The sequence below is a fragment of the Phodopus roborovskii genome, unplaced genomic scaffold (genome assembly GCF_943737965.1).
Source record: "Phodopus roborovskii unplaced genomic scaffold, PHOROB, whole genome shotgun sequence".
In the NCBI taxonomy this organism is placed as follows: domain Eukaryota; kingdom Metazoa; phylum Chordata; class Mammalia; order Rodentia; family Cricetidae; genus Phodopus; species Phodopus roborovskii.
The window spans coordinates 3723140-3737700 of NW_026126482.1; the positions used below are offsets into that span (position 1 = coordinate 3723140).

General features: G+C 44.2%; 1 protein-coding gene across 5 annotated transcripts in view; it reads left to right on the top strand.

The window, feature by feature from the left end:
- Window positions 1-14561, top strand: part of Agtpbp1 (ATP/GTP binding carboxypeptidase 1) — a 118046-nt gene that overhangs the window by 11364 nt on the left and 92121 nt on the right. The window contains exons 1-3 of one of the 5 annotated variants that reach the window (XM_051194163.1): window positions 1195-1331; window positions 2114-2178; window positions 13700-13857. In XM_051194163.1, coding sequence (XP_051050120.1) covers window positions 2147-2178; window positions 13700-13857 — 190 coding nt within the window. In that variant the 5' untranslated portion in view covers window positions 1195-1331; window positions 2114-2146. Of the gene's footprint in view, window positions 1-1194; window positions 1332-2113; window positions 2179-13699; window positions 13858-14561 lie in introns of those variants that run through there. The other 4 variants (XM_051194165.1, XM_051194162.1, XM_051194164.1 and 1 more) reach the window with 4 other exon arrangements.

A 14561-nucleotide genomic window follows, 5' to 3' on the forward strand; every position in this document is an offset into this window, starting at 1 on the left:
TCCTCATCCAGTTTCCAAGTTTCTTCACCCTCCCCCCTTCCCATCGAGCCCAGTTTGTGTTGGTCAGCTAGCTACCCAGGCATGTCAGTGACTTGTGAGGGGTCACAGCAGTAGAGACAGCTGACCCTCCCTCTCCCACAGCTGTCACATGCTATTAGATCCCATCACAGCGAGTGATACTATACGGCCACTTTCCCTGGCTATGCTGCCGAATCCTCAGATCTGATTTGTGCAGTATTGTGCACGCGGTCACAATGCTTTTGAGTGTACAACTAACTGCGCTTTGCGTCCACGGTTCCGTCTCTTACGGTCCTTTCACCCCTTCATGAAGACCTCCAAGCTCGGGTTCACTGTAAGGGGTGGGGTGCACACTTGAATGCTCACCCAGCCCTTGGGTAAGCCAGGAGGGCGGAGGTCCAGGCCACTTGAACTCAGCGGGAACTTCATGTCAGGAAAAACGAAACAAAACATGCTTAACCTTCCATAGGACATGCTGCTAACACAGGTTTCCGAATCCTGGATCCTTTGCCTCCTTGCTTCAGAGGCAGGGTTTTCTGACCACCTGCTGAGTGCAGGGGTTGCATGCTTACCTGGCTGGCCTGCCTGGTGCACCCTGGGTCAGCAGTTTCTGGGGCCACACCCTCTAGACACAATGATTTCTGTTTGAGGCTAGGGCTAGTGGCTCAGGCTGACCAAGACCTCTTTATGTGATAGTGGCCTTGAACCCCTCCTCCTGCTTCTATCTCTTGAGTGCCCAGCTTGTGGGTTGTGTCACCATGTCTAGCTTTAAATTGGAAGGGACAGCCCTGTTGATGGCTGCAACAGTGATTTTGAAAGCTCATAGGCTTTCTGCCATCGTTGGGTGTGTAATGTCTTATTTATCCTGGAAACTGGAAAAAATTACTTTGACTTCATGTAGTTAACTACCTAGAGAAATAACTAAAGGAAAAAATGCATTTTAAAATTTCTCAATGACCTCAAAAATGGTCCACATGATTTTTAAAAGTCTTATAAGTGTATACATATTTGATTTATTTAACAAAGGAAACATTTTGTTTTATTGAAAAGACTTGTATTTGTATCATTTGAATGAAGCATTAAGATCTTCCGTTTTGCCATTTTTTTAAAATGTAGCACTAAATATGTATAAATGTTGTTTTGTTTTCTTTGGATGCACCAGAATTGTGTATCATTAAGCATTGGTATATAAAATTAAAAGATGTCTAGGATATTCTTAAAGTACGTCTGGGAATTATAACAACTGCAAGGCAAGATGCAGGCTGTTTAAGTGACGTAGTGGGGACCTTCTATAGATGAAAGCATTAACTAAGGCGATGCTAGGGAGGCCCTTTACCCTGTTTAAACACTTGTTATTAGAACTGTGTTCACGTAGAAATACTCACACTTTTTGCCGTTTGGTGCGACTGTGAGTAGTGGTCAGCAAGCTAACCCTGGAATGCTGTGGTTGGCTGGAGTATTGATGACTCGTATCAGCTCTGTCTCAGAAAGAGGAGAGGTGCATGGCTGTCTGAGCTACTTTTCAGTTGAAGTGATAAATCACCACACTCAAAAACAACTTCAGGAAGAAAGTTTATGTTGGCTTACAGTTGCGGAGGCTTCCAGAAGGTCAGGGTCTTTAATGGTAGGGAAGGCAGGCCAAAGCAGGAAGCTGGCTGACTACATTTTTGTATGTACCCGGGACGGGGCAGTTAGAGGAGCAGGAAGTAGGTCAAGGTTATAGCTGTCACCTCTCTCTATAACTCCTTCAGAAAGGCTGCACCTCCTAAAGGCTCTGTGACCTCAAACAGCGCTACAGCTGGGACCCAGGGCTCACATGTGTGAGCCTGTGGGGACACTTGCATGCAAACTACCAAGTAACGGCATGCTTGATTTCTGCAGTTTTGTAGCGCTAGAATTTTGGTAACATTTTCCTTGCTGCTTTTAGATATCTTCGTAGTTATATATGGCAAATGCTGTGTTGGACTTGGCTACATAGACTTACTTCCTTGTTTTCCAGTGTTATAATCTCCCAGTTGTATGGCTTTTATAATGCCTAATGCATAGAAAACAGAATTGTGTTAGGCACCTGATAGTATTAACATTTTTCTTTCAGATTATCTGCAATGCTGGAATGAAGTAACTCAAGATGAGCAAGCTAAAAGTGGTAGGAGAGAAAAGGTACCGCAGCCTTGATATGTGTGAATACTGATGTGTGTGATGTGCAAATAATATATATATATATCACAGTTGTTGGGACTGACTAAATATGTATGTTGTGTAGTGGCATGTTGTGCATATTTTATTAATACTTAACTTCTCAGACTTAGCTAGTATACAATCCAGTGGCTCACTCCAGTGTTTCTAGTGAACGAAGAACGGTTTTACATTTTTTAAATAGTTTGAAGTGTAGTACATTTTGGCATGTGAAATGATGGGAAACTCAGTTGACATTTTTATTGTGGCCCAGCCCTGCCTGTTAAGTTACATAGTGTGGGTGGTTCCTAGCCCTACAGGAAAGTTTAAATACCTGAGGCTAGAAAGCACAAGAGGTCATTTTTGTTTTTGTTTTTTTTTTTTTTTCTACTTAAAAGTCAGACATGCCTTACTGATTTTAGATTAGCTATACAATTTTGAAACAGATGGATTTTGTTGTGCCTGTTTTCTCCACTGTGAAATTATTTTAGTATTAATGTTATATGGTGCCAGTGGCTAAGTCGTACCTTGCTGGGAAAGTAAATTACGCCTTCCTAACACTAATGATAATCAAGGGTTCTACTTTACAGGCAATATTGTGGTTTATGTTTTGATGTATATGGCTTCGCTTTTATAGATACTATGTTATGAAGCAGAAAATGTACAACTTATTAGATAATGTTTATTTCTTAAATTGTTAGGTTTTCTTGCTATTTACCATAATAAATTGCACTATTTCATTAACTGTATAGTTTCTACAGGAAGGTGGTTAGAATAACTTTTTTTAATATTATAATGCACCCTCTCTCTTCTTCCCTCCATCCCTTCCTCTCTCCCTCCTTCCTTTTTCCTTTGTTCACACAGATATGCATGATATGTGTGTGGGGGCCATGAATGTCATATTGTGCATGTGGAGATCAGAGGACGACCTTTGGAAGTCAGTCATTTCCTTTGTGTGGGTTCTGGAGATTGAACTCAGGTCACTAGGCTTGTGTGACAGGTGTCTTTATGTGGAGAGCCAGCTCACTGGCCCCAAGCCTTACTTTTTCTGAACAGTCAAACAACTAACCTGTTTTGCTACTAACTAGTTAATTTGCCTATACTTTTTGGAACCCTGCTCATACAGTTTATAAACCTCAGGCTCTTCATGTTAGTCTGTTTTTGCATCCTGAAATAAATTGTACTAGATATTTATTGTTTGTTGTTTTAGGGTAGTTAGCCACTATGCATTTTTACTATGTTAAGGCAATTATTTCTATTAATATTTGTTGCACTAGTTCTTGCATTGCTGTGGTCAAAAAACCTGAGAGGCAACTTGAAGTATTTATTTCGGCTCAAGGCTTTAGGGGTTAAGTCTGTGTCATTGACCCAGTGAACTTGGGTAGAAAACTGTGGTGGTCGGAGCATGTGTTGAAGGAGTGAATCACTTAGATAGGTGTGCACCTGTGAAAATTTACTTGGTGACTTCTAGCTGTTCCCTGTCTCCCATTTCCGCAGTTTTCTCAGGTAGCAGCACCCTCTGGAGACCAGTCATCTACACCATAAAGCTCGTGGAAGCATTATATATTCAAACCATGGCACTTTTCATGGCGCTCGCGAGGGCACAGTGCAGTCGGATGGACTGAGACAGAGAAGGGGCAGGACTTTCAGGTGCTGCTCAGGGCTAGTGACTTCTGCACTTGTGGGTTCAGTGAACCATGGGTCAAAAAGGCCTGATAATGCATTTGGTGTCTGCACTGAGCATGTGCAGACCTTCTTCTTGTCACTATTTCCTCCCTGTAGACTGTAATGAAGACTCAGAAATGACGTAGTGTGTCAGGTATTGTGATCTAGAGATGAGAGGAAGTGTGTGTGTGTGAGTTTGTGTAAGGAAACTGAGTGTGCATGGATCTGATGTCTGTGAAGGTCTAGAAGGTCCTAGAATGTCTGTACAGCATAATAAGATTGACATCTCAAAAAATGTATCCTCCAAAGGCCTGGTTGGGGGAAATAATAATCTCAGGGGCTGTTTTGAATTATTTTTATTGGAATGATACCAAAACCACATCATCAGTTTCCACAGCACTTTGTACTTTCCATACCTCCAGCTGTTGTGCATGCTTTTTTCTTTTTTTATGATTTATTGCACGACCATGCCATGAATCTCCTTAGCACTTGGGACTATGCATATGTATATTATTGTGTGCATGTCTGTGTGTGTTGAATGTACACATGCATGTGCCACGCTGCCCAGGTTAGAGGATACTGTTTAGTGTTGGTGCCTTTTCTCTTGTTTGAGGTAGGTTCATTTCTTCTCTAAAACTGTTAAAAGTAATTCTGTTTTAATATCTATATAAGCTAGGGAGGTTTCCTGTTCTTTCTCATAATTTGTGTATTCTCTGTCTCTCCCTCTTTCTCTTTTCTTGAACAGTTTCACTGGAAGTTTATTTTTTAGTGATTTTTCTTAAAAAAAAATAGCCTTCTGGTTTCACTGATTTGGTGAGGCTTTCTGTCTTTTTTTTTATTTTTTTTATTTTTTTTATTTTTCTGCTTCATTTCTTGACCTTTGCTTACTCAGATTAGCTTTTTTGAAAATAATTTATATTTATTTTATGTGCATTGGTGTTTTGGCCACTGACATGTGTCAGGTCCCTTGGAACTGGAGTTATAGTTGTGAGATGCCATGTGGGCACTGGGAATTGAACTCAGGTCCTTTAGAAGAGCAGCTGGTGCTCTTAACTTCTGAGCCATCTCTCCAGCCCCTTTCAGAGTAGTACACTCCTCTTAAGTTAAAACATATACATTGAAAGCTAAGTGATGATCTCTCTCTCTCTCTCTCTCTCTCTCTCTCTCTCTCTCTCTCTCTCTCTCTCTCTCAGTTGTTGTCGTTTTTGTGTGTGTTTTTTTGGGGAGGGTGTTCAGACAGGGTTACTCTATGTAGCTCTGGTTGACTTAGAACTCCCAGGCTGGCATCACAGTCAGAGAGAGATCTGTCTGCCTCTGCCTCCCCAGTGCTGGATTAAAGGCGTGCGCCACCAAGGTCTGACAATGTATTTCTTCTCAGATTGAACATTTGTTGCTATTAATTTTCTCCTTAACTGCATTACATATCTTATTGATTCTGTTGTTTTGCTTTTATTCAGTTCAAGATTAATTTTATAAAAGACTTATTACTTATGTGTGCATTTTATATATGTGGACGTTTTGTCTGCATGTAGTCTGCACACCAGGAGAGGCCATCTGATTCCATGGGACTATGGTTAAAGATGACTGCCAGCTGCCATGTTGGTGCTGTGCTGGGAACTGAACTCATAAGCTCTGAGCAGCCAATGAGTGGCCAGTGTTCTCTCTCTAGCTCCTTCAAGATTACTTTTAATTATTTTAAATTGTTTCTTTGATCTGTGTTTTAAAGTGCTAATTTCTAGGTATGTGAGGACTTTGAAGTGGTTTTTGCTGGTGTTACTTTAGTATATTTGTGGATTAGAGGATGCGCTCGCTGTCTGGCTGAGCTCTTTTGACACTGTTTAGCTTGCTCGCCTTCCGCTTGGAGCACGCTCCTTCTGGATGACATTGGATGCACACCCTGCTGCTGGGTGCCTGTGAGCAGGGGTCACATTGATGTGTGCTATACCCAGACCCTTCATCACTCTCCTACTTCTGTCTGTTGATATTGGGATCACCATAAATTTGATTTTTCCTCTGTTCTATAAATTTTGCTTCATAAACTTAGAAAGTATTATTTTTTTTAAGACGTATCAAGGATTGATCATTACAAAATGTCCTTCCCCCCCCCTTAAGTCTATTTTTTTGATGTTAATGTAGCCACTCTGGCTTTTTGAAACAATTAGAATTAACACCTATACATACATACATACATACATACACACACACACACACACATACATACACACAATTACATACATACATATACACACAATTACATAATACATACATACACACATATATACATACACACATACATACATACATATACACATACACAAATACATATATACACACATACATACATACACACATACATACACACATACACACATACATATGTACACATACATACACACATACATACATACACACATACATATATACACATATATATACGTACATACATACACACATACACACATATATACACACATACTTATATACACACGTACATACATAATACACACGCACATACATACACACATACATACATATGTACATACATACACACATACATATACACACACATATTCATTATCTTTATTTAAAAAGTTTTATTTCATGCATATGTGTGGGTATCTGCCTGTACCATGTGAATGCCTGGGCCCTCCGAGGTGAGAAGAGGACATTGGATTTTCTGGACTGGAGTTACAGTTGTGAGCAATTCTGTGGACTCGGGAAAGGCAGCAGTACGCTAACCACTGAGCTGTCTCTCATCCCCTCATTGTTTTATTTTTAGTCTACTTTTTCTTCAAGGAAATGTTCTTTTTATTCTGTTATTTTAAAATATATTCTACTTTTGAAATTAGAATATAGTTCAATTACATGTTTTTCCTCTTTCCATTCATCACTCCAACCCATTCCATGTGACTCTACCATGTTCTCTCTCAAATTCATAGCCTCTTTTTTAGTTGTTGACATACATTCCTAAATATGTAAATATAGCCTGCTTAGTCCATATAATGTCACACACACACACACACACGCTCGCGCACACGCGCACACACACACCAAAGACACGCGCGCGTGCGCGCACACACATGCACACACACATACACACATGCTCACGCACACACGCACACACACACACCAAAGACACACACATGCACGCATGCACACACACACATACACACACGCACACACGCGCACACACGTGCACGCGCACTTCAGGGCTGACCACTTGAGACTGGATAACCAGCTGAGGGCTCTTTCAGGTGAGGCTGTTTCTTCCATTCTCGCCGTCCTTAGTTGCCCGCAGGTCTTTGTCTAGGGTTGGAGACCCATGAGGTCCCCCACCATGTTGCGTGTGTGTTGGTATTGCTCTGGCTCAGGTCGTCTTCAGGTAGCCGTGTAGATGAGCCCTCATGGGTGTTAGGTAGCGTCTCTGTCACTTACAGAACACACAACCTCACAGTACACTTCCTGCTCTGCTGGAGGCCTCTCGCCTCCTAGTGCACAGTGTCCCCTAGCCTTGGGTACCAGAGTTGTGTGGAAGATGTGTCGGTAGGGGCTGGGGACCGCCTGCTCTCTGCATTTGGTCAGACGTGGCTCTCTTTAATTATCTCCATCTGTTGCAGAGTGATGTTGTTTTGATGAGGGATCACAGTGGCACTTAGTTGTGGGTATCAGGATGAGTGTTTAGAATGTGCTTGGGAATTAAGCTGGTTTAGTCACATTAGTGCAGTGTAGTAGGGTTTTCCTCCAAGATCCATGACCTCACTAGCCCTGTGCGTTGGCTGGGTTTCCAGTGCCAGACATGACTTCCCTCATGTTGATAGTATCTTAAGTCCAGTAAGAGAGCTGTAATTACCGCCAAGAAGTGCATGGACCACTTACAGCACCCTGCCACACTGCTGGCTGTTGTGACTTCTGGGCATCATAGCTGGGTAGGACTGCTGGTTGCTCTCCTCTAGAAGCTTGTGTGACACCTTGAGAGCCTCAGGGAGGCACTCTCCTTCAGTTGTAGCTCAGATCTGCAGGGCCCTGTGTCTAGTGCAGTGCGTATTCAGCGTTAGGGATCTGTCTTCCACCTCGGGGACACAGCCAAGGTGACAGCAGTGGCACGCTATGTCTTGGGAGTCTCTGGAACTCTCTGGACTAACAACCTAAAGGGGCTTCTCATGCCTGGTATGGGGATTTTTTTGTTATGTTTCTTGGGAGGAGTATTGTCAGTCCAGATGGGAACATTTATTTAAACTATATATGTACAAACATGGATTTATATGTAATTTTAGATAAAATATATAGTAATACAATTCTGTTACTTCCCTCTTACACCCTGGGTTGACTACCCTTCCATTCTGTAATTTTAAGCCCTTCTCTATTTTTTTTTTCCCATTTCTCCAAATCACTTATATCCTGACCTCTTGAGTGCTCCCCTGATGGTTGCTACAAGGTCTTTGTTAAAAATTGTGATGTTATTTTGTTTAAAAAATTGAGGCTATTTAATACAAAATGGGCATATTTATCTAGATTTTACACTGAGGGACTGGGGTAGTAATTATAGACATTTATTGACAGAATAACACTTTTATTTGTTGTTCTTAAACACAGCTGCAAATATTCAAAGTCAGCTTTAGAATCATTGTTGGGCCAAGGGTGACCTTGAACTTGTCATCCTGCAGTCTGGGATTACAGGTGTGCACATTCACACCTTGGTTTATGGGTCTAGGAAGTGACAGTAGACAAGCACTCCATCAGCTGAGCCCTATGCCTAGAGTTGAAGTGGCTCTTCAAAGAAATAAGGCAAGATGGTTTAGTCTTGCTATCCTACATGCAATTGAAATTAATAAAGCCTAGAAAACCATGCTGTGTTCCATTATGATTTTTTGTTAAGCACAAACCTAAGTAGTTCATTTGGTCTCAAAATACCCATCACATAGTAGGTGTTTTCATCTTTGCATTTTGACAGTCTTTCTGACCACCTTGCTCTGAAGGCAGCCATCTAGCAGTGTGGCACTCAATACCATAGTAACCAAATAGAGTAGATACAATGTTGCTACGTGCGTTCCCATTTGTGATTAGTGCTACATACACTTAGCCTTCATCAGAACTACTTAATTGCCAGGAGTGGCAGCTACTACAGAAACCCCAAGCTAGCCAGACTGCAAAGAAGAGATGATGGTGACATTTTTAGCTCCAAACATGACCGTGCATTGCCTCCAAGGCTCACGGAACATTGTAAAAGAGGGGTCGCAAAGAATGTGAGCACCAGAGGATGGGGAGATGTGTAGGCCATTTCCCTGTCCAAATTGCCAGCTCCCAAATAACCGACACAGAGTCTTTTACTAGCTGACTCTTCCATTTGCATTAACCCATGTTTCTTATCTGTGCTTTGCCACGTGGCCTGGCACCTCCTTTCAGTATGGAAGGCCCGTCTTGCTTCTCCCTGTGTCTGCTGGTGATGCCTCTCTCCGCCCTTCTTTCCATAATTCTCAGTTTGACTTTCCTACCTAGCTTTATACTGTTCCGCTTATTGGCCAGTCAAGCCAGCTTCTTTATAGACACAATCACAGTGACAAATCTTCACAGTGTACGGAAGGGTGATCCCACAGCAAACGTGGCTGTTGTACTCCTGAGCAGTTGTCGGTATCTTCACAGGACCTGCATAGGATTGGGATCTAACATTTTGTCCCAGACGGGAAGGCACCGTCAGACCCTGCGTCTCCCTGAGGAGCTATTGCCAATCAATAGTGGTTGAAGGAGGGTATAATTTCCTTTAGTGACATAGCCACTCAGAAGTTGCCCATGGTCTAGGAAGTAGCCTCCCACCCTGACTAAACTTGGTGGATCACTCACAGAAGACACAGAGGCAGGAGGGTGAAGTTGTTGAGAGGAAGAAGGGTTTTGAAGGAAAAGGAGAGGCGTGAGAGGGAAATTGGAGGCTGTGAAATGAGTAGAATTTATTATACACATGTATGACCCTGTGAAGGAATAAAAGGGGCGGGGAGAACCCAGTGCTAAGGACAGTTTTAGCTGCGGGAATACGAGCGCCCGCCTAGCCATTTGTGGTTGATGCCTTCATTTAGCTAACCCGCTCTCCCCTGTGCACCCCTTCCAAAGTCTTCATTCAGGCCTTGGTGGGGGCTCTTTTTGAGGAGCACGGGTCGGGTCACATTGAGAGGGTGTGAGGAAGCAGGCCGGCTGGATTGTCGCCGTAGCGTCTGCAGTGGGCTGAGTACAGGACATAGCAGGACAGCAGGGACAGCTTGCCAGGGGTCTGGTGTCTGCGTTCGCTTATCTTGCGTGTGACATCAAGGCTCTGCTCCTTGGTGTGTCTGTGGCACTGAGGATGTGGTGGTTACAGGAGTGCTGCTGGGTACCGTACGTGCTGTCCAACCTTCCCTTTGGTGGCAGGCTTTGGAGAGCTGGGTGGAGGCCAACAAGCACATCCCGAATAACCAGTAGGTCTTACCTTGTTTGCTGAGGGGAATTCAGCTGCAGGTGGTTGGGAAGCAGCTTAGTTGAATAACTACATCAATCCCTGCAGTTCTAGCCTCCTCCTGGCTCTGGGCTAACAGAAGGTGGGGTTGGGTGAGCTGTAGGGCCTGTAGGATGGGGAGGAAATGGAAATTGACATTGTGATGGGGGATGTCCTTCTGTATATGTTTGTCTTTCTGGTTGATGGCGGCAAGAGATGGGAAGGAGGAGACGAGAATGAGGGGAGGTAACAGGCAGAGCGCAGTCGCCATGTGATCCCAGCAAGAGAGGATGTGAATAGGCGTTCTCCAGTAAGATAAGACCATGTGGACATACATAGATTAACAGTGACAGGTTAATATTTACGACAGAGTTAGACAGTAGGAAGACCAAGCCATTGGCCTACAGTTTCATTAATATAGTGTCTGTGTATTTATTTGGGGCTTCATGGTGGCTGGACCCTAGCCCAGACAAAGCACCTATTGTAACAACATTGCTGAATATCTTGAGTGTGGTAAGGAAAGCAAGAGACACTTGCCTTGGGAAATAGGTAATGCAGTTCTCCCAAAGGAATTAATTTTGTTAACCTTGGCTCACCAATAGATAAAGATAAATGGTAGGTAGCATTTGGAATATGTAGATCATTCTCCCAGGCTTACACGTGTTTAAGAGTATTGCAGTGGAGAGGACATTGTTTTTGTTTATAATCTGACTATCTTGTTGTTGCATTCTGTTAAAGTTTTTACATTATTTTGTGCCATTTAACTGCTCTGGTGATTGATGTAATTATCTTTAAGTATTAGGCTGGTGAGATGGATCATGAGGTAAAGGCAGTTGGCACCAAGCTTGACAGCCTAAGTTTGAACCTGGGGACCTAGGTAGAGAAAGGATGGAACCAGTTCCTTCATGTGTTGTCCTCTGAATAAATGTAACAATGTTACACATAAACATCCTAACAGTTAACTTATAGAAAGTACAGTGTAAGTGGTAAAGCTTTGTGTGAGTGAGGTATAGGCTGAGCTGGTAGAGGAGAGACCCACAATGCAGTAGGGGCATAGGTTCACATGTGCTGCCGCCATGCTACGGGTTGGTAGTTCAAGGGTGGTAGAACGGCTCTGTGTTTCCTGGTGTATTGCTTCTGTCTGCATGTAAGCATTTTCTCAGTTGCTTGTCTCGTGTGTGCTTGTGTCTCGTTTGGTGAGGACTTCGGTACATGGTCATATCTAGTGTGGCAGTCACAGGACTAGTCATAGACATTTGAGTTCTCTTCCTTTGGGCACTGGTCCTGACGAAGGACCCTTATAAAAAGCCATAAAGAGGAGAGAGTTCCAGGGAGTCACAGCAGCAGGGGATGAAGAGGCAGATGCGTCCATGCTGCCTGCTCTTTACTTGCTTGCATTTAGCTAACTTTATTCTCAGAGAGCTCAGGGCCCAGCCCATGAAATGGTACCACCCATGATGGGTTAGGTCCTACACCAATTGACAGTCCCCACATGCCACAGGCCAGCGAGATCTAGATAATTCCCCATTACAACTCTTCCTGGGCAGTTATAGGTTGTGGTAAGTTGACCTTTAAAATTAACCATCACCGGCACATTCTGATTATTTTCTTTAAAGCCCACTCGTGGGTGTGTGAGTTGCATGAGGAGCAGTGAAACAAAGTGAAAGGCTTTTCTGATTCCTAGAAGGTAGACCAGGGGTTTAAATAGGCGCCATGCATAAAGAGACGGAGAGAACAGGTACAAACATTCTTTTGGTTTGCAGCCAACACATGGGGACAGCTGGCAGCAGATCCTAGCTGATGTGTGTGCTGGTGGCTGTGAGCTAGTGAAGAGGAAGAGACAGGTGGCGTAGTTATCGTTGTCGTTGTTGTCATCGTCACCCCCCCCCCCCCATTCTCCTTGTCCTTTCTTTCTTCATGTTTCAGATGCAGTCATTTGTGTAGCCCTGGCAGGTAGTGTCTTAGGGGCTCTGCTACTGTGATAAGACATTGTGACAAAGGCAACTTACAGCAGAAAGGGTGCCATGCGGTCAGTGATGGCAGAGTGGAGGTAGCAGGTTCAGGCAGCCAGAACAGCAGCCGAGAGCTCACATCTTGAACCGCAACCAGGAGGCTGACCATACACGGGGAATGGTTAGAGTCTTTTGAAACCTCAAAGCCCGCACACAGTGACACACCTCCTCCATCAGGGTCACAGTTCCTAATCCTCCCCAAGAGCTCCACCTGTGGGGACCCAGTGTTCACACATTTGAGCCTGTGGGGGCCGTTCGTGTGCACAGGTGGAAAGTCAGATGAGACACAAGCCAACACACCATTGTATTATTATTGCGTGGGTGGTGTGCGCAGGTGCACACACTCTGTGGTGTGTGAGAAGGTCAGGGAGCCCAGGCCTCAGAGTGACTTCCTGTGCTGGTTCTCGCGTCCTGCTCCGCCCGCCTGCTGCATCTTTGCAGGCTGTTGTGGCCACTCTGACTCCAGCAGGGCGTGTTCTCCTCTCCTTGGCGCTTTGGTGGCATGTGTCCTTTCCGCCACAGTCTAGTGCCTCAGTGTCTGCTTCTGCCTGTTGCCTTTCACAGGGAATCTTCAGCGCTGTGGTCACAGAGATGGCTTACTCAGCGCTGTGGTCACAGAGATGGTTTACTCAGCGCTGTGGTCACAGAGATGGCTTACTCAGCGCTGTGGTCACAGAGATGGCTTACTCAGCGCTGTGGTCACAGAGATGGTTTACTCAGCGCTGTGGTCACAGAGATGGCTTACTCAGCGCTGTGGTCACAGAGATGGCTTACTCAGCGCTGTGGTCACAGAGACGGTTTACTCAGCGCTGTGGTCACAGAGATGGTTCACAGTTGCACCCCTCCTCTGATGCCATTAATCCTCTACCCCGTTTTCCCTTCGCATCACTTTCCACTACCTGAAAAACTGTAATTCATGTGTATACTTACTTGACTTAGTTTTTTGAGATGATGTCTTACTCTGTACCCAGTGTGGCCTGGAACTTGGAGGAACCATTTTGCCCCAGCCTTCCAAGTACTGGATTTATAGGCATGTGCCACTGCACCTGGCTTGGGGGTTGATTCTATTCTGTTGGCCAGAGTAGAACCAGATGATGTGTTCAAGTGAAGTAAGGACTGAGAGTATGGAGGGATGGTCAGATAAGTGTGTGTGCTTGCATAGTCAGTGAGAGCACAGGGAGAGGGTCCGACAGCTTCAGGGAGCCGCTGGCGGAGTGCACAATTGTTGGTTGTGATGTTCTGAAATAGAATGTGTTTTCCGGTCAGGATTTAGCAGTGATATGAAGGCAGTGAAGGGCTGTGACATGAAATTTTTAGTGTGTAAACAGTGATGTCTCTGTAAGCAACATTATCTTTGCAGTTGATACAGAACCCACACTGATGGAAATAATGTTCTCTTTAGCCTTACCAATAGTTCTCGGGTTGTGGGGCTCCTGGCTCAGCTGGAGAAGATCAACACGGATTCCACAGAGCCGGATACTGCCAGACATGTTACATCCAAAATCCTTCATCTGGCTCAGAGTCAAGGTAAACTGGGCCCCTTCTTGGTCTGGGAGACTTTCTCAAGTCTTTAAAAGTAGATACTAAGAATGTTCTGATTTTTGATAAGAAAAACATTCCAATTTCTGGTAACTGGATGGTTTTCTGTAAAAATATGGGCCTTCCTTAGGTCGACTTACAGAAGTAGGAAACAGAATGACTTTGGAGGAAATTGATTTTCAGTGCAGCTGTTTAGATTCATTCCCCAATCAGATGGTGAGGAACAGATTATGGAGGAAATACATATTTTGCTCTCCTTCAGAGGCCACAGTTCACAGTCAGCTGACACTGCTGCCTCTGTCCCTTCAGGAGGCCACAGCCATGGTGGGAAGAGTGTTGGGGAGCCTGGGTGCTCACTCTCGACAGCCAGGAAGCAAAGGTGTTCTGCATGCATGGACATACCCCTCATTATTTTATTCTGTCCAAAATTCCAGTGTGTTAGGTAGCGCTGCCTGCACTCTCCACTTAGTTAAACGCCTCCCAGGTATCCCAGTCCAGAGTAGCCATCACTAAGCCCTGAAACATACTTTGTGCCTAGTTTCCAAAGGAGATCCTAACTTTACATCATTAGGCCTTGTAAAACCACACCCACAACAGCTTCCTTTCCAGATCTGCAGTTCCAGTATTGCTCTTGACTCAGACTCTCGGGTGTGAGCCACAGTAAGACCCTCAGAGGTGTGGGCCACAGTAAG